This window comes from Carlito syrichta, unplaced genomic scaffold (genome assembly GCF_000164805.1).
Source record: "Carlito syrichta isolate Samal-C Ts95f unplaced genomic scaffold, Tarsius_syrichta-2.0.1 Scaffold307715, whole genome shotgun sequence".
Lineage (NCBI taxonomy): Eukaryota > Metazoa > Chordata > Mammalia > Primates > Tarsiidae > Carlito > Carlito syrichta.
The window spans coordinates 185,418-205,635 of NW_007251811.1; the positions used below are offsets into that span (position 1 = coordinate 185,418).

Here is a 20,218-nt window from a genome sequence, read left to right on the forward strand (position 1 = left end):
ACCACGCCCGGCTGATTTTTTGATTTATTGTAGGGATGAGGTCTCGCTGCCCAGGCGAGTCTCAAACCCACGGGCTCAGGCAATCCACTCACCTCAGCCTCCCAAAGGCACGGGATTACAGGCTGAGCCACCGAGCCCGGCTGCCATTTTTAATTTTTAAAATCTTTATTATATTTTTAGAGTCAGTTTTCTTCTGTCACCCAGGGCTGGAGTGCAGTGGTGCAGTCATTGCTCACTGCAGCCTCAAACTCCCGGGCTCAAGGGATACTTCTTTCTCAGCTTCCAGAGTAGCTGGGACTGCAGGTACATACCACCATGCCTGGCTGATTTTTTAATTGTTTTGTAGAGACAGAGTCTCGCTATGTTGCCCAGGCTGGTCTTGAACTCCTGGCCTTAAGCAATCCTCCTGTCTCGGCCTCCCAAAGTGCTGCACTTACAGGCATGAGCTACTGCACCCGGCCCCATAACCATTTGTAAATGCACAGTTCAGTAGAATTGCAAATGTATTGGCAATGGTGTAAAACAGGTCTCCAGAGCTTCTTCACTTATTAAACTAGAACTCTGTACCCATTCAACAACGGTCCCTTCCCCACCTCCACCCAGCCCCTGGTAAACCGCTATTCTACTTTCTGCTTTTATGAATCTGGCCGCTTTAGATCCCTCATATGAGGGGACTCATACAGTCTCTGTCCTTCTGTGATTGGCTCTTTTCACTTAGCATCGTGTCCTCAAGGCTCACCCTGTTGTAGCGTGTGTCAGGATTTCCTTCCTTCCTAGGGTGAATCCTACTCTATTGTAAGTGCAGTGTTTTATGCTTACCTTTTAGGCCCCACTCCCCTGTTTTGATGCAAAATTTTGCCAGAAATGTCTAGTGTACTGAGGATATGTCAGATAGAGCTTCTTTGGTGGGATTGTTGACCTGGAATCATGCCCACTCTGCCCTCCTCCCTGTCACCCCACAGGCCAGCCAGTTCAGTGGTTCTCAAAGTGGAGGGGGGAAGATCCTGGACCTGCAGGATCAGCATCACCTGAGGACTTTTAAGATGCAGATTCTCAGGACCCACTCTACAGCTACTGAGCCAGTGCCTCTAAGAGTGAGGCCTACAATCTGTGTATTCTCACAAGTCCTCTTGGTGATCCTGAATCCCAAAGATGGGGAGTGTTTTGCCTGATGTCATTTGGGAAGTTCAGTGGGATTTGATTATTGAGTGCCTGTGATATGTTAAATTCTAGAGTATTTGCTGCAAGCCAAGAAAATCAAGTCTCTGTATTAGTTAGCTATTGCCCGAGTTAACAAATCACCCCAGAACTTAGTGGTTTGAACAGCAGGGTCAGGAATCTGGGTGCCGCTTTGCTGAGTCCTCTGGCTTGGGGTCTCTGACAAGTCCACAACGAAGGTATGGGCTAGAGCCTCAATCATCTCAAGGTTCACCTGGACAAGACTGGCTTCCAAGCTCACCCAGTAGGTGTCCGCAGGATTCAGGTTCTTGTGGGTGGACTGACAGCCACTCTTCCTCACTGGCTATTGGCCTGGGGTAGCAGTCATAGTTGTTTATAACATAATCTCGAGCCAGGCACAGTAGCTCATGCCTGTAATCCCAGCACTTTGGGAGGCAGAAGCGAAAAGGATTGCCTGAGCCCAGGGGTTTGAGACCAGCCTGGGCAACTTGACAAGACTCGTCTCTACAGTAAATCAACAAATTAGTCAGGCATGGTGGAACATGCCTGTAGTTCCAGCTACTTGGGAGGCTGAGGCAGAAGGATCACCTGAGCCCAGCAGATTGAGGCTGCGGTGACCATGAGCGTGCCACTGCACTCCAGCCTGGGTGACAGAGTGAGACTCCGACACAAAACAAAAACATAATCTCAGAAGTGACATCCTTGCACAACATTCTTTTTCACTGGAAGCATGTCACTAGGTCCAACCTACACTCAAGAGGAGGTGACGCCTCACAGGCATGAATACCAAAAGTGAGGACCCTTTAGGAAACTGTCTCCCACAGTCCCTGTCTCTGCCCTTGTGTTTACAACTGGGGCATCAGATAAGTACACACCTAATTATGGAATCAGTTCAGAAAAGAGTGGTGAACACAAGTTCTGTGGAGGTGCAGATAATAAAACTCTGGTTGCAGGAATCAGGAAGGTTTTCTGGAGGAGGTGGCATTTACAATGGTTCTCAAAGGGATGGAGGACATGCCACTGGTAGAGAAAAGGCGGCCGGGTGAAGGGCACAGCAGAGGCAAAGGCAGTGAGGCAGGAAAGGGAAGGCCCTGCTCGGGTATCAGTCTCACCCAACTGGACCAGAGCATGGGCACGGAAGAAGGGAGCTGGCATGCAGGTTGCATGGGCCTCCACAGTGAAGTGGAGGGACTTCTGCCTTGCCTGGGAGGGGATGGGGACCAGGAGCCCGAGAGGCAGGGCTTCTGGAACCACTGAAGCCTGAACCGAGTGGGGGCTTTGAGCCCAGTGCCTCCCCCTACCCTGCCAGCCTGGCCCCGAGGTCCACACTCCCTTTTCTCTTGCAGTTCGGGCGCACCGAAGTTATTGACAACACTCTCAACCCCGATTTTGTGCGCAAGTTCATCGTGGATTACTTTTTCGAGGAGAAGCAGAATCTCCGTTTTGACCTGTAAGTGGAAGAGGGTGCTGAAGATGAAACTGGGTGTTGGGAGGGGTGGGGAACCTGTGCCAGGAGGTGGGGGGACCGGCCCTGGGGTTGATGTGGGAGTTCGCCTTACCAGGGAAGGTGGGAGGGGCTGAGAGATTAGGGAGAGCCCAGGGTCGGCCTGGGATAAAAGTGACAATTAAACCGGGCTCGGTGGCTCAGCCTGTAATCCCGTGCCTTTGGGAGGCTGAGGCAAGTGGATTGCCTGAGCCTGCGTGTTTGAGACCCGCCTGGGCAACTTGGCAAGACCTCATCTCTACAATAAATCAAAAATTAGCTGGGCGTGGTAGCACGTGCCTGTAGTTCCAGCTACTTGGAAGGCTAAAACAGAAGGATCGCCGGAGCCCAGCAGGTCGAGGCTGTGGTGGCTGGGAGCGGCCACTGCACTCCAGTCTGGGTGACAGAGTGAGACTCCAACTCAAAAAAAAAAAAAAAAAAGTGACAATTAGTTGAAGTCCATCACCACCAGTACCAGGAAGTAGGAAGGACGTGGAGGAGAGGGAGCAAAGGTACACCCCTCAGTTTATCTCCGCTAAATGGGTATTGAGCAAGCTGCCTGGTCCTGGGAAATGCCCACTGAGGAAGGTCTTGGGAACAGCTCTTGGCTCTACCTCTGGGAGCCATTTTCTCCCCTTGGTAACCAGGAGGTACCCACCGACCTCTCCCTCTGTCAAGGTGGGTTCTGGGAAAGGGTCCCCTGCCATTTCCCCTCCTGCAGAGGCTACCTGGCCGACGTTTGGTGCCCATCAGAAGATGGAGAAGGGCCCCTCTCCTGACATTAAAGGTCAGGGTGGGATTTCGGTCTGGGTGAACAGGCAGGAGTTTGTGGTATTGAGTTTATGGGGTACAGGGTGGTCAGAAATGTCTGTGTCCCTGAGAAGAGTAGACAAAGTGAGAAAGAAGGGGGCTTGGGACCTTGAGAAAGAAATTCAGTGGCTGGAAATGACTTTGGAGAAAGCGGTGGGAGGAGCTGGGGCTGAGGAGAATCAACACATTTTAGAGAAGTCACCTGGTGACATTCTAGAGAGGAAAAATGCTCAAGCGGTATGCTAGCAAGAGAATAACTATCCTGCAGCAGGAGTCATCTGGGCCCGGAATGGCTGTTTGGTTGCGGAGATGCCTGTGGTGGATGGGTGGATGGGTGGATGGGGAATCCTGGGGGAAGGTTGCAGGTGAGGGTCCTGGTGAGCAGGCCCAGGTGAGGAGAGAAGCCAGCTGCAGGATCAGCCTGCCTGCAGCCAGCCAGGGTGAGGATGTCAGGCTCCTTCTTCCTCCTCGAGTGACCAGGCCCAAGGGCATGCTGGGCAGGCCTGGGTAAGGTGCAGCAGTAAAGGAAGGTCAAAATCAAGTTCTTGAGTTCCATGGGCAGCCAGGTCTCTCCGAGGAGATGGGGAGCAGGGAGAGAAGGGGGAGGTGGCTTGGCCACCTGGGAAGCAGCCTGGGTGGCAGAGCTCATGGGTTTGTTTTCTTAAAGTTGAATGAGGTGGAACTCATACAGTGAAGTGCACTCATCCTAGAGTCTACTCCACGATGCGTTCTTACATCTGTTTACACCGTGTGACCATCACCCAGATCAAGAGACAGGACGTGTCTAGCATCCAGACGACTCTCTTCAGCCATTCCTCCTCAAAATATCCGCTGTTTTGGATATTTTGTTTTGGGGGTGGGGAAGGGCACTGATTAAAGTCAAGGACCCAGGCCAGGCCAAGCAGGGAGCCCCCGCCTTCACCATTTCTCTGTATTCCCTGCAGATATGACGTTGACTCCAAGAGTCCTGATTTATCCAAACATGTGAGTACTCCAGGGACTGCCCCTGATTCCCTAAGGTTTCTTCACCCCCATACTCCGGGTGGGCCTCGGGCTTTGCGGTGTCCGAATGGGTGCCCGATGCCACACCAGAACGCTCATGCTTCCAGGGTCGGGCCATGGGGGAAGTGGGGTAGTCATGAGCAGAGTGGGTGACACTGGTCTTTTCTGACCCCTGGATATGCAGGATTTCCTGGGCCAGGCTTTCTGCACCCTTGGAGAGATTGTGGGGTCCCCCGGGAGCCGTCTGGAGAAGCCCCTCACGTGAGTGTGAAAGTAGGCGCCGCTTGTCTGGGTTGCTTACCCAGTGATGGGCCAACTTCCCACCTGCCCTGCTGAGGACTGGCTCAGGGTGGGGACACAGCACTTGGCCAGGTAGGATGGGTGTTTGCAGGGTGGTTAGGAATAAGGAGACCTCACGGGACTTACCCTCACAGGGCTTCTAACTCCATCATCTTGAAGGGTCCTGGCATGGATTATTAGAACCCCATACTCCTGGGAAGGCCTGAGACGCCATCTAGACCATTCCCACCCTGACCCCAATCGTTGTGTGGAAGAAGAAACTGAAACCCAGAGAGGGGAAGTGACTTGCCCAAGGCCACACAGCCAGGAAGTAGGAGAGTTGGGATTTGAACCCAGGGCTCCACTCACATAGCATATTCCTTGGACTATTCACAGCTTGTTGTGGGACAGAACTGCATACAGTGAGGCCCTGCCCCTGACAGTGTGCATTACAGGACCTTAAGATGTCTTTAGGGGAGCGGTCCCCAACCTTTTTTGACATCAGGAACTGGTTTTGTGGAAGACAATTTTTTCATGGATGGGGGATGGGGAGGGATCATCAAGCATTAGATTCTCATAAGGAGCATGCAACCTAGACCCCTCACATGTGCAGTTCACGATATGGTTAACGCTCCTATGAGAATCTAACGCTGCTGCCCATCTCACAGAAGGTGGAGCTCCAGTCGCCCACTGCTCACCTCCTGCTGTGTGGCCTGGTTCCTAACAGACCATGGACCGGTACTGGTCTGTGGCCTGGGGGTTGAGGACCCTTGCTTTAGGGTGAAGCTATTATTCTGAGCAGGCTCTGGGATGAGGACTCCTGTGACTTCTCACAGCAGAGCCCGAAGATGTCTTCAGGGGCCAGCCAGGACCGGCCAGGTGGGGAGGGTGACCTCTCTTGTCTCTGTTTCTAAGAGGGCCTGCTCCCCACCTTTCCCCACACCAGGGAGTACAGATCATCATTCTTTGGTGTTCATGTTTCTCCGAACAACCACATTCACACTCTGTGCTTGGATAAACTCTCTTAACTGAATCCTGAGCCTTTTGATTATTTTATGTTGACACCCATGGGCCAGACCCTGGCAAGAGAGGCCAGCAGACGGGGACAAACATCCAGGCTGCAGGGTAGAGCGAGTAGGAGAGGGAGATCTGGCAGGGCTAGGCACAGGCTGCCCCCCAGGCACAGCCCCCCCCCCGGCACAGCCCCCCAACTGCCCGCCCCCGCTTGCTTCTGCCAAGTTCCCACTGAATGCTGGCCCCTCACCATGATCAGTTACTGTGGGGTGTGTGTGTGTGTTTGTGTGTGTGTGTGTGTGTGGAGTCTCTTCTCCAGGCTCTTGTCTGACCCCCAGTAACTATGGGGTAGGTAACTTCAGGACCCCTGGAAAGGTCTATTTGCCCCCAGAAAGGTTTTATCTCTGTGGTCCCAGAAAATAATGATACCTATCATGTACTGAAAACAGGGGGGAAACCCATGTTTTGAGAGTTTAAGGATCTTTTCAAAAAAAGGATACAAAATTCATATTCAAATTTGCTAGGCCCTCCCTGGTTGGACATACTCCTAACCATTTTTATTTATGATTTTATAGTCTTTCTCTACCTCAGAAGGAGCTCATGAGCGTGAGAGTGAGGGACCCAGGAACATCGGCCCCTTTGCCTGTTTCAGTTAACCATGCACTAAATATTACCCACCCATGAGCATTTGATCTCCACAGCAGCCCCTCCCCCAACCTTCGGCCTCACCAGGACTCTACCCAGAAGTGAATATGTATTGATTCTCAGCTCCCAGCTGCCTGGGTCAAAAGCCCAGTTCTTTGGGGGCTGTTTCCTGCCTGCTGTCACCTGGTCTACCTTTGGTGATGGGGAACACCTTTGGGGTGAGGGAAAGGAGATTGAGAAAGACTTCTTATAGGGATGACTTGCAAGCTGAGGCTTACAGGACAATTAAGATCTAAAAGACAGAGGTTGATGGGAAGGTTGGTGGGGAGGGTGGACCTTTTAACCCCAAAGGTCAAAGGTTTCACGTGTCTACATTTAGTTTTCTTTCCAACTAAACCCCATGAACAGCTCCTGTTTACTGGGCATCAATTCTGGGTCAGACACAAGGGTCAGTGCTTTACTTATGAAATCTGTATCTATTTGCTAGGGCTGCTGTAGCAAATACCACAGACTGGATGGTCTAAACAACAGAAATTAGTTTTCTCACAATTTTGGAGGCTAGTTGTCGGAGATCAGGATGTTGACAGGGTTCATGTCTTCTGAGGCCTCTCTCCTTGGCTTGTGGATGGCCGTCTTCTCTCTCCTGCCTGTGTGTGTCTGTGTCCTAACATCCTCTTCTCATAAGGACACTCACCATATTGGATTAGGGCCCACTCATGACCAGTTTACCTGAATTGCCTCTTTAAAGGCCCTAGCTCCAGCTATAGTCACGTCCGGAGGTCCTGAGAGTTAAGATTTAAACATGTGAATTTTGAGGGGAAGGGTTACAATTCTGCCCCTAACGTGATTTCATGTGATTCTTTCAGTAATGTCCCCATTTCACAGTCTGGATGCTGAGGCTGGAAGAGACACAACAGTGGCTCTTAAACTGTAGCAGCAGCATCAAAGCACAGATTGCTGGGCTCCACCCCGCAGTGCTTCAGATCCTGTAGGTACAGGATTGGGCCTGAGAATTTACATTTCTAGAACATTCCCAGGGGTTGCTGATGCTGCTGGTCTGGGTGTCTCACTTTGGGAACCAGTGAGGTAGAGAAACTTGCTCAGAAGAAGACCTCCCTTCCTCTGGGCTGTGGATTTTGGTCTTGTTTTAATGACTTCCAGAACAGAAACTTGTCTCCAAGAATCTGGATGCCGAGTGCTTGGGGCCTCTCTGGATAGGGGTGCTCGGCTCATGCATGTTGTCTCTCCTCCTCTCTCCACAGGATAGGAGCATTCAGCCTGAATTCCAGGACAGGCAAGCCCATACCAGCTGTGTCCAACGGGTAGGTCACAATCTCTGGCCTTAGCGTCCTTAAACTTTCAGTCTAGCCCTCAGAGTCACGGCCCAGTCCCTGCTCCCATCACTGTGAATTCAAGCCCTGGTCGGGGGACAGGAAGGGTCCTGGGTCCCTGGGAAGAGGCCCTCACTCTGCAGCCACCCCTGCCACTCCATCCAGTCTAGAGCTTGAACATCCCAAGCCCCAGTGGCTCATGGGACTTCAGGGAGCAGGGTGGGGCCTAGAGGCAGGGGATGTTTTCTAGGAATCAGCAGGGCTGGGCACTCTCCATTCCTTCCTCTCTCCGTGGCCTGGTTTCTGGCATCCCCGGCCCCCACCCCTTTCTCTCCCCCTCTTTCCTCCCTTTTCTGCTGTTCCCCTGCTCTTGTTCTCACCGCTGGACTCCAGCCTCCTCCTCATCGCAGGATAGATTCAGCTGAATCCTCACTTTTCACATTCACTCACCAGCTGCCGTGGGCCACCCTCCTCCCGCGCCCCCACCCTGACCGTCTGGTTTTGACTGGCCTCGTGCAAATGTGGGCCGCACAGAGCCTCCCCACTGGCTCCCCCTCCTTCTCTCCTGGTTTGGGGGAGTCCCCACCCCAGCTTCTTTTTCACGCCTGCTGGGGGGCAGGACAGGGAGCCTCTGCCTGGAGGAGCAGCCCGGAAGGGTCTCATTTCAGCTGGGTAAGCAGAGCTCCCCGGCCTTCCCTGGGGGGGCTCCAAGAGTGGGGATTTCAGCGCCTGGATTGGCCACCAGACCAGCTGCACTTGGGAAGGGGCCTCCAGGGATGCTCACAGCCCAGGGAGAGTGTGGAGAGAGGCAGCAATCGGAGAAGGAGCAGGAGACAGACACAGAGACAGGCAGGGAGAAAGAGAGGTAGGCCAAGCAGGTGGGAGCAGGTTGGGGCTGGAGAGGAGGAAAGAGAGATCGGAAATAGAAGACGGACTCAGAGGCAAAGAGAGGAACAGATGGAGACACACGGGGCGGAGGAGGCTGGTGTGGAGGATTCTATCTCCCCGGGCAAACAAATCATGTCTTTACTACCATGGAGGACCAGACAGGGGGTGAGGAAGGGCTTTGGGGCACTCAGCTCAGGTGTCCAAGTCTTGGGGGACAAGCTGTCAGGCGGTGCCACCTGCCTATGGCAGGGGAGGCCCCAGATGTGGCCCCTGCCCTGCTCGCCTGATTTGGAGAGATCTAAGATGTCTTGTCAGCCCCCAGGGCAGGCTCCCCTTCCTCCCCTGCCTCCTCTGTTTGGAAGCCTCTCCCTCCAAGAGCTGATTCTGGGACAAGCTCCATCAGTGGTTCTCAAAGTGTGTTCCCCAGACAGCACATGGCCCCTGCGGCTGGCCTGAGGCATGAGGCTGGATTTCACCAGCATTGCCCAGTTGTGAAGCAAAGGGTGCCGGGAGGAAAATGATGCTCATTGAAACCTTCTCTGTGCCTTGTGTGCATATTAGTAAAATGGATACTACAATCACACTCATTTGATAAGAAACAGGCCCAGAGAGGTACTGTAATGAGCCCAAAGTTGTGACTGATGGATAACCTGACATTGTCCTCTCGCCCCCAGTGGCTCCTGGCTACACTGGGACCCCCCTGGCTTAGTCCCAGACACCAGAGTGGGCTGGGCTGTTGCCTAGGGGAGGGGTCCCACCTGGCCAGGGGAAGAGGTGGTGAAGGTCCTTTGGGTAGAGCTCCACCCTAGGAACCTGCCCTCCCAGAGGGGATTCTCAGGGGTGGGCCGACTTCAGGGACCTTGTCCCGGCTGCCCATGTCACTGAGTTGCTACATGGTTGGCTGGCATCTCTCAGCCCCAGGGAGACCCCAGCCAAGGCGTTCAAGGGGAGGTAGCCTGGGCAGGCGGCCGCCAAGGGCGCACCAGTCCTCCTGCCTCTCTCCTTCCTGCCGCTCTCCCTCCCATGATGAATCAGAGTGGCTCAGACCTGGAGCGTTCCAGGACTCTGGGGTCATCTGGGTGCAAGGCGGGGTGGCTAGCCCACGAGGTCTTTTGCCCACAGAGGTGGTCTTTGGATGGAAAATTTGAGAACCACTGGTCTGGAAGCCTCCGGGTGAGTCTGGATGCTTTTCCGATTCTAGGACTTTCACTGTAGGCACTACCCTTCCCGGTGGGCTCTTGGGGAGTGGGGGTGGGGCACCTCCAGGCCCGGGGGGCCCTGCCCCCAGAAGCAGTGCACTAGGCCACGCCGCCACAGTATTTCAGGAGACTGTCTTCTCAGGGGCTTTGGGGGCAGATCTGCTGGCTGGCGGGGGAGAGGGATGGGAAGGGGCTGGCGCAGGGAATGTCCAGGTTGGTGGCTCTGGCCTCGTCTGGCTTTCCATTCTCTGTCTTCTCCTCTCCCAGTGGTGTCCCAGGGAAGAAATGTGGCACCATCATCCTGTCTGCGGAGGAGCTCAGCAACTGCAGGGTGAGTGACAGAGGGACTCCAGGACAGGAAGGGGGGCCGGGGGGCCTCCCTGTGACCCTGGACTCTGTGTGTCCCTGGAGAAAACTGAGGGTAGGCCGAGGTCGGTGGCTCAGTCTGTAATCCCAGCACTTTGGGAGGCTGAGGCGAGTGGATTGCCTGAGCCTGTGGGTTCAAGACCAGCCCAGACAACTTGGTGAGATCTCATCTCTACAATAAATCTACAATTTAAAAAAAAATTAAGCCGGGCTCGGTGGCTCAGCCTATAATCCCAGCACTTTGGGAGGCTGAGGTGAGTGGATTGCATGAGCCTGCGGGTTCGAGACCTGCCTGGGCAACTTGGCGAGACCTCATCTCTACAATAAATCAAAAAATTAGCCGGGCGTGGTAGCGCGTGCCTGTAATTCCGGCTACTTGGAAGGCGGAGGGGGAAGGATCACCGGAGCCTAGCAGGTCGAGGCTGTGGTGGCCAGGAGCGGCCACTGCACTCCAGTCTGGGTGACAGAGTGAGACTCCAACTCAAAAAAAAAAAAAAATTAGCTGGGGGTGGTAGCACGCACTTGTAGTTCCAGCTACTTGGAAGGCTGAGACAGAAGGATCGCCGGAGCCCAGCAGGTCAGTGCTGGGGTGGCCGTGAGCAAGCCTCTGCACTCCAGCCTGGGCGACAGAATGAGACTCCAACTCAAAAAAAAAAAGAAAACTGAGAGTAGATAGGGCTCCTGACTCTGACCTGGCTTACATAGAATTTACCACATCAGAGCTAGCAGGCGTCTTTGCTCCTTACAGCTGGGCAGACTGAGGCCCAGGGAGGGGCGGGAACTGAGCAGGGGAGCTGAGCCAGAATCTGGTGCCCTGGCCCCCATGCCAGGGCACCCTTCTCTTCCCATCACAGCCACCACTTATGTGACCTTGAGCCAAGACCGCCTGGGCACCAACCCTGGCAATAGAGGGGCCCTTCAGTCTCAAAGGCAGCCTGAGCACTTGACATTTAGCTGTCATTTTTCACTTTTATCTCTGGAGTAGAGTGACACCCTGCTTGGGGTGGAGGGGGAATGTGTGTGTGTGTGTGTGTGTGTGTGTGTGTGTGTGTATGTGTGTGTGTTGGGAAGCTGAGTCTGCAGTCCCAGCAGCCCTTGCATGTGCTGCTTCTGTGGGGCTATGGAGGAGCAGGAGATGGGGGCCTGAGGGCCAATAGTGATGGGACAGTAGCATCGTGGTGACAGTTCTTGTTTGTCAAGTAACGAGCATTATACATAAGTCATCACGACTCCTGACAATCATCCTAAGAGGTGGACACCAAAATGTCATTCCCATTTTTCGGATGAGGAAATTGAGGCTCAGAGAGGCTCAGTCATCTGTTCAAGAAAGGAAGTAGCAGGGTCCTGGCTCTAATCTGGGGCAGCCTGATTCTAGAATCCAGGCTCATCCCCCAAGCCACCAGGCTTGAGGGCCACTTCGGTTAATTAGGAGCTCCAGGTAGGAATGTAGTGGGGCCTGGGGACAAGAGAAGGAGGGAGGCAGAGGCAGGGAGGGCCAGAGTGTGAGCACAAAGCCTGGGGTGACCTGGGTGCATGGCTTCCCGTGGAGCTGGGAAGGATGAGGAGAAACAAGACTTTTCTCACCTTCCTGGGAAGTTAGTGCTACTATTTTATCTATCTGTATTTATCATATTAGAAATGTAGACAGAGATTTTTTAAAATTTTGGGCTAGGTGCAGTGGCTCATGCCTATAATCCTAGCACTTTGGGAGGCAGAGGCAGGAGGACTGCTTGAGCCCAGGAATTCCAGGCCAGCATAGGCGACATAACATGACCTCATCCCTACAAAAAAAAATCAAAAAATTCGCTGGGCGTGGTGCCGCATGCCTGTAGTCCCAGCTACTTGGGAGGCTAAGGTGGAAGGCTTGCCTGTGAACCCAGGAGGTCGAGGCTGTGGTGAGAATGATCCTACCTGCACTCCAGCCTGGGCAACAGAGTGAGACTCCGACTCGAAAAAGAAAAGACATCTATGTTTAATTTAATTTAGAAATAACAATAGTGGAAACCATTACACATTTTTTGCAAAATAACAATAACTCGCAAAAATCATTCAGTGAGAATGGTGGCCCTGTTTTACATCTTTACAAATCTCTGTAATGTCTGGCTTAATAGTAGATAGCTGGATTCTCATATCTGCTTCTGCAGTCAGTCTGTTGTGATATCACTGGAAAACTCTTGGGCTTAGCATTATTATGAAAGCAGTTTTGACTTCATGGGACCCCTGGGGTTCCTGGTCCATTCTTTGAATAATTGCTGGTATAGAGGTGTGATAGTGTTAGCTAACATTAATTGAGCAGCTCTTCTGGGCCTAAGGGGTTTCCATGGATTGCCTTATTTATCTGATGTATTACAGCATTTAATACATTATATATTATGGTGTATTATAATATCTGGTGTATTATGGAGCTCACTAATTTCCTCACCTGTACAGATGATGAAACTGAAGCACGGAGAGGTTAAGTGACCTTCCTGTCCAAGGTCACACAGCCACTGAGTAGAAGAGATTTAAACCTAGGCAGTTTGGCTCTGGTGCCAAGATCTTTAACCACTGGGCTGTGGTGTCCCAAACTGTGCCTTCAAGGGCTTCCCCTTGGGAAAGAAGACTCATAAGAACAGAATTGATAGTGCAGGGTAGCATAGAGATGACCAGTGAAATTCACCTGCAACAGCTCATTCTGGTAGCTTCTCTGTTTACCTCGGTGGGTCTGATATTGACGACAAGAGTAAGCCCCACCCCATGCATATATCCAGCACAGGGCTTGGTGCGTTGCAGGTGTTCACTGAGGCTTCATCATGACTGAGTGCTTAGGAAGCTCACCGAATTTCAGTGGCAGGTCCTGGTGAAAACTCCGACACCTGTGGCCCAGAGCATCTGGCTGCTGCTGGAGTTCAAAGGGAGATGAACTCAGCTGACATGCAGCACAGAGCTGTTTAAACTCCCAGAGCCTCCGTTTTTCGCCTGTTTATCAGAGCGGATAGCGTGGCTGTGAGGGTTGAAAGAGATCATGAAGGTGAGTGTCCTAACAGGTGTCTGGGAAAGGCCAAATCTGGATTCCCTGAAGCTTAGTTTAGTTTTTTCCCAAGCTTCTAGCCCAGCTGGTGACTTCCTCCCTGGTGTATAATTAAATAGAATACTGTAAGTGAAGTGCTCTGGATATTCTGAATCACTAGACAATGCCGCTTGCTGTTCTTGGCCTAGCCTGCCAGGGGTCCGTAAGCAGTCTTTGGTTCATTCCCATTAGGCCCCTCCTTCCCCCGCTCCGCCCTTCTCCTTCACCCAGGGATGACAGCAGATGCCTGAATTTAAGCACCAGGGGTATATGTCAGGGTGTGGGGGAGCCCCTCCCTTCCTCCTGAGATTGTCAGCTGCTTTTCTTCTGAGGTATCTTTGGCTGAGTTCTATTTCCCTGGAATACTTGCAAGGAAAAGAGACTAATTCCCAACATCTGGCTGAATTAAAATAATTACATCGGAGCCGCCGCTTTGCTTCTGTCTTTCCAGCTCAGCATTCAGTGGGAGGATCAGAGGAAGAGGGTGGAGTCTAAGAGATGGTTTTTCACCAAGAGCAGGGCTTCCTGCTCCAATGAATACATTCTGCAGGGGTAGACAAAACCTCCCTCCATCCATGGGGCTGGTGTGGGCGGGCGGGGACCAGTGAAGGATGAGGGTGGACTCCGGTATGTCACCAGCACACTCTGATAGGCTATACAAGAGCCTCCTTAAATGCCAAGAAAGTTCCCACAGTCAGAATTTGATCCAAATGCTGTTGAATGGGTCTTGGTGGTGACAGTGATAAGGTTAGGCTGAGGAAGCGCCGTCTGAATCACCAAAGTTTTAATTCTGCTCAGCAGTGAAACTATTGTTCTTGTATGTCATACTGACTAGCATTGTGGAATCTCTAGTTTACCAAGATTCTCTCATTTACAGACTCCATTTTTTTTTTTTTGAGTTGGAGTCTCACTCTGTCACCCAGACTGGAGTGCAGTGGCCACTGCAGCCTCAGCCACCACAGCCTCGACCTGCTGGGCTTTGGCGATCCTTCCGCCTCAGCCTTCCAAGCAGCTGGAACTACAGGCGCACGCTACCACACCCGGCTAATTTTTGATTATTGTGGAAATGAGGTCCTGCGCCAAGTGCCCAGGCGGGTCTCGAACACGCAGGCTCAGGCAATTCACTCACCTCAGCCTCCCAAAGTGCGGGATTACAGACTGAGCCACCGAGCCTGGCTATAGACTTTTTTTTTTTTGGAGTCAGAGTCTCCCTCTGTTGTCCAGGCTGGAGTACAGTGACATGATCACGGCTCACCATAACCTGGACCTCCTGGACTGTTGATCCTCAAGCCTCAACCTCCCAAATAGCTGGGACAACAGGCACAAGCCACCACACTCAGCTACAGTTTTTACCTTTTTACAGAGATGAGGTCTTGCTGTGTTGCCCAAGCTGGGCTCAAGCAATTCTCCCACCTCAGCCTCCCAAAGTCCTAGGATTACAGGCGTGAGCCATCACGCCCGGCCCCCATGACCTCTTTTTATAACACTCTATATTATTTTAATATTATAGACATAATTTAATATAGTACTATAACATTTGTAACTCTCCTTACTACCCTGAAGGAAAATTCATGGATACTATATAATATACCTACACATACACAGGTGGGAGAATGAGCCCTTGCAGCTACCTGGGCAAGACTGGTCCAGGCAGAGAACAGTGTGCAAAGACCCTTGGGTAAAAGAATGATGGCTGATGAGTCAGAGAGATGAGGATGGTGGGAATCAAGGCCAGGCTGGGTGGGACCTCCTAACAGGGGAGCTTAGCAGCCTTTTATCCTAACAAAGTCAGAACTTTCATTGTCCTAAAGGCTAAAGCTTCAGGGAGAGCCCAGTTTCTCCGTGTGGGAGATGAGGGTATAGGGAACAGCCATGGGAGGGAGGGGAGAAAGCAAGATGAGAAGGAAAGGGCGAAGAGAAGTGGGGGGTGGTGGGGAAGATTTTCGGGGACTCATACAGGTTGCTGCTTAGGAAAGATGTGTATTGTGGCTAGAACTGACACGAACATCCTGCATGATGAATAACCAGCCTTCAGACACAGCCTTCTAAAGATTAGTTTGTAAGTTTTGGGTCTTAGAAATAACATCTCTGGCTTAACAAAACAAAACAAAAACACTTTTCTTGATGCAAAAAAAAAAAAAAATTTAGCATGTTCATTATGGACGAGTTGAAAAATAGAAATATCATAGAAAAATCACCCAAAGATAATCATTGTTGACGTGTTGACGTGTTTCCTCCAAGGCTGTTTTCCTGAGTATGCATGCATTTTTTTTCTTATAATTGAGTTAATATGGTATCTAGTGTTTTGTTTTGTTTTGTTTTGTTTTGTTTTTGAAGTCAGAGTCTCACCCTGTCGCCCAGGCTGGAGTGCAGTGGCACACTCAACGGCTACCGAAACTTCGACCTGCTGGGCTCAGGCGATCCTTCCACCTGAACCTTCCAAGTAGCTGGGACTACAGGCTTACGCCACCACAGCCAGCTAATTTTTTCGTTTATTGTAGAGACAGGATCTCGTCATGTTGCCCAGGCTGTTCTCAAACCCCTGGGCTCAGACAATCCTCTCGCCTCCCAAAGTGCTGGGATTACAGGCATGAGCCACCATGCCCAGCCATGGTATCTAGTTTTATAGCCTGCATTTTCTTCTGTCATTAGGGATTTTTAGAAAACATGTATTTAATAGCAGTATATTATTTCTCTATTGTATGGATGAGCCATCATTTTTTTGAAGCTATTCTTTTATAGGAAACTATATAAATAATACTGCCACGAACACCCTCCTATCCAAATGGTTGTTCTGTTTTTCTTTTGAACTTTAGTTGATGGATTTTGGTTAGTATCCCAGACACTCAGCCTCAATGAGTGGGAGGGAAAATGGTCAATCTGGGGTTTTCAGCCTCTGAATGGCCCAATCAACAGCTGCACAACTGATTGGATTGTTTAGGAAGTTGGTCATTAAGACAACAAAGAAAAGCCAGCTTGACCCCAATGTGATTATTACAGTCAATGCATGAGGCAGGCTCAGGCTCCCAGACCAGATTCTGTGCCCACCATCTGTGTGTGAATAAACTCTAGCCTGTGGGGTCTTCTCTGCTTCTGGTCTCCTGCTTCTGCCTCCTGAGTGCCCAAGCTTTGGTCTCCTCCTCTCTGGGGTCTATACTCAAGGAATCACCCCCAGTGCCAGGCTGTGGCTTCAGAGTTCTGGCTTCAGGATTCCTTTTCTTTTCTTTTCTTTTGAGTTGGAGTCTCACTCTGTCGCCCAGGTTGGAGTGCAGTGGCCGCTCCCGGCCACCGCAGCCTCGACCTGCTGGGCTCCGGCAATCCGTCAGCCTCAGCTTTCCAAGTAGCTGGAACTACAGGCATGCACTACCACGCCCGGCTAGTTTTTTGATTTATTGTAGAGATGAGGTCTCGCCAAGTTGCCCAGGTGGGTCTCGAACCCGCCAGCTCAGGTAATCTACTCACCTCAGCCTCCCAAGGCGCGGGATTACAGGCTGAGCCACCGAGCCCAGCTTCCTTTTCTTTTTAACGGATGTCTTTTTACTTCTGACTAAAAAAGACAATGTACTAATTCTAGGATATCTAGGAAATCGAGTCAATTTTAAGAAGACAGTGTCACCATGGTGCCACTATCTAAAAGTGCTTCTTAGGGTGCAGTGTGTGAGAGTAGGTCATGGTGGTTAAGAACTTGGGCTCCCAAGCTGGGTACAGTGGCTCATGCCTGTAATCCCAGAACTTTGGGAGGCCGGAGCAGGAGGGTCGCTGGAGAGGCTGAGTTCCAGATCAGTCCAGGCAACATAGTGATACCCTGTCTCTTAAAAACAAAACGTGGGCTCTGGATCCAGACCAAATGCCATTGCTTACTAGCTGTGTGACTGGAAAAGTTACTTCTCTGTACCTCAGTTGCTTTATTTGTAAAATGTCTTCATTTAAAATGTTGGTATTGGTTGGGCATGGTGGCTCAAGCCTGTAATCCCAGCACTTTGGGAGGCCGAGACGAGAGGATTGCCTGAGCCCAGGGGTTCAAAACCAGCCTGGGCAACGTGGTGAGACCTCATCTCTACAGTACATCAAAAAATTAGCCGGGCATGGTAGCACACACCTGTAGTTCCAGCTACTTGGAAAGCTGAGGCGGAAGGATTGCCGGAGCCCAGCAGGTCAAGGCTGCGGTGCGGAAGCATGCCACTGCACTCCATTCTGGGCGATAGAGTGAGACTCCAACTCAAAAAGTATAGACACATACGCCGGGCTCGGTGGCTCAGCCTGTAATCCCATGCCTTTGGGAGGCTGAGGTGAGTGGATTGCCTGAGCCTGAGCGTTCTAGACCCGCCTGGCCAACTTGGCGAGACCTCATCTCTACAATAAATCAAAAAAAATTAGCCGGGCGTGGTAGCGTGCGCCTGTAGTTCCAGCTACTTGGAAGACTGAGGCGGAAGGATTGCCGGAGCCCAGCAGGTCGAGGCTGCGGTGGCCGGGAGCAACCACTGCACTCCAGTCTGGGTGACAGAGTGAGACTCCAACTCAAAAAAAAAAATATATATATATATAGATATATCTATATTTTTATATATAGATATATAATGAAATAAAATGTGGTATTTTGTTTATTATAGATTTTTGCGTTGATTTCAATTTTTAAAAATATCACAATAAAAATTTCACTTGATTACTGGAATTAGGGGCTCCCCTTAAATTTTGCACTCACCTCATGCTAGTTATCACTGGAACTTCAGCCTTCTGTTCTCCCTTTTTGGTGTAGCCCTATCTCTGGCCTTCAGCCCACTGGCCAACCTCTAGGCCCGACCTCTAACCTCTGTGGTTCCCTCTGGGGCCGGCAGGGCTCAGGTGATAATGAGGCCGGGCCACCCTGGAGAGCAAGGCTGTTTGCTGCCATTTCCCAAGCAGCCCCATTAACATGCAGCGAGATGCAAATTGAGGCAATCCTGCTGTTTTAGAAGAACTTAATATGTTTTTTTAAAAGATAGGGTGAAAGGCAGAAATTGCAGGAAATTATATATTGCGGGAGCTGCTTTATCTTCTCCGCGCGGTTGATTCTAGCGATGATGTTTCTGGTTTGGGAGCAGCATTTCATATGCTCAGAGAGCCCCTCTCTCAGGCTGAGGCCATCACATCCTCGGATCCCCGGGCAGAATTCGCTGCTCTGTGATCCTGCTGGCCCTGGTCATCTTATTTTCACTTTCCCCAGCTTCTTCTTGGGTTCACACGTGTATCATGGGGCTGATCCATTCACGGACCCACATTTGAGGGGCGCAGTGGAAGCTTGTTTCTGTGAAATAACTCAGGGTCACCTGTCTCCAAAGCCCTTGTCAGTTACACTTTCCTGGTCTCAAGGACTTCTCTTGAAGTACCCATTAGGGAGGAAGCTTGCCTTGGTTACAGCCTAGACATTGCTCTAAAGGTCTGTCTTGTCCCCCATGGTCTCTACAATGACACACCAATACAGATGACCACAATGGGCCTTTGGCAAATGTTCCTGGGTCTAGATGATGTTAGGGAGGGTGAATCAGGCTGAGCAACAAACAAGCCCTAAGTCCCCAGTGATGCTTTACTTATCTGCCATCAGGGGAAGGAGGTGTCGTGCGCTGGCGGATTTTTCCAGTTAGCTAAATTTCAGAGCCGGTCTTTTTTTTTTTTGGCTAGTTTGCATGGAGGCCTTTTAAAAATAGGTTTTCACACTTCTCTGACTTCTCAAACTGAGGCTACAGAATGTAATCAAACTTATCTTGATGATTTGAGGTCATCATTGGAATCTCAGTTATTCATCTTTGGAGCCAGACTGTCTTGTTTTAGTACCAGCTCCCCTTGCCAGCTGTGTGACTTCGAGCAAAGGTGTTACGCTCGCTGCACCTCCATTTCCTCATCTTTAAAATGGGAATAATAACAGCACCTACCTCATAGGGTTGTTGAGAGGACTCAGTGAATGATTGGATATAACCATGGTGCCTAGCGCATGCTAGGTAGAGCCATGCTATATTGCCGTTTGCATAGGCAGACCTCAGCTGACTATTGGCAGTTCCATGTGGTGTAACCCAGTAGCAGGTGTTACTCACTTTGCAGGGGTCAGCTCCTGCTATGTGTTAGGCACTGTGGCCAGAACTTAACATGTGCATCTCTTTTGTCTTCCTGGCAGACTCAAGGGCATTGTTATCCCATTTCACTTCAGAGAGGCTAAGTTGCTTACCCCAGGCTGCTCCACTGGCAGAGCTAGGATTCCTGCAGGTGACCCTGGCTCCTCTGTGCTGTCCCCTCTGCTGGGTTCTATGCTGGGACCGCAGCCCTCTCAGTGGAGCACTGAATGGCCCCGGAACCTATGGTCTACCAAGCTCTTGCGTTTATTTCTCCCTAATATTTCTTTTGTTGTTGTTGTTTGTTTGTTTGTTTTTTTGAGTCGGAGTCTCACTCTGTCATCCAGGCTGGAGTGCAGTGGTATGCTTATGGCCACCACAGCCTCAGTTTGCTGGGGTCAGGTGATCCTTCCGCCTCAGCCTTCCAAGTAGCTGGACCTATAGGTGCATGTCACCACACGCCGCTAATTTTTTTATTTACAGTAGAAATGAGGTCTTGCCAAGTTGCCCGGGCTGGTCTTGAATGCCTAGGCTCAGGCAATCCTCTCACTTCTGCCTCCCGAAGGACTGGGATTATAGGTGTGATCCACCATGCCCAGCCTCTCCCTAATATTTCTTTTTTTGTTGTTTTTTGGGGTTTTTTTGAGTTGGAGTCTCACTCTGTAACCCAGACTGGAGTGCAGTGGCCGCTCCCAGCTACTGCAGCCTCGACCTGCTGGGCTCCGGTGATCCTTCCGCCTCAGCCTTCCAAGTAGCTGGAACTACAGGCACGCGCTACCATGCCCAGCTCATTTTGATTTATTGTAGAGATGAGGTCTCGCCAAGTTGCCCAGGTTCTCCCTAATATTTCTAACCCCTTCCTGATCTTGCAGAGCTCTGAGGGATCTTTC

At 51.2% G+C, this 20,218-nt stretch overlaps 1 protein-coding gene across 2 annotated transcripts in view; it reads left to right on the forward strand.

Annotated features, from left to right (window-relative positions):
* CPNE5 (copine 5) overlaps positions 1-20,218 on the forward strand; it is a 103,035-nt gene that overhangs the window by 37,254 nt on the left and 45,563 nt on the right. Inside the window, exons 4-9 of one of the 2 annotated variants that reach the window (XM_021715813.1) lie at positions 2,526-2,629; positions 4,417-4,456; positions 4,659-4,735; positions 7,675-7,734; positions 9,754-9,804; positions 10,098-10,161. In XM_021715813.1, the coding sequence (XP_021571488.1) occupies positions 2,526-2,629; positions 4,417-4,456; positions 4,659-4,735; positions 7,675-7,734; positions 9,754-9,804; positions 10,098-10,161 (396 nt within the window). The remainder of the gene's footprint in view (positions 1-2,525; positions 2,630-4,416; positions 4,457-4,658; positions 4,736-7,674; positions 7,735-9,753; positions 9,805-10,097; positions 10,162-20,218) is intronic. The other variant, XM_008064582.2, reaches the window with a different exon arrangement.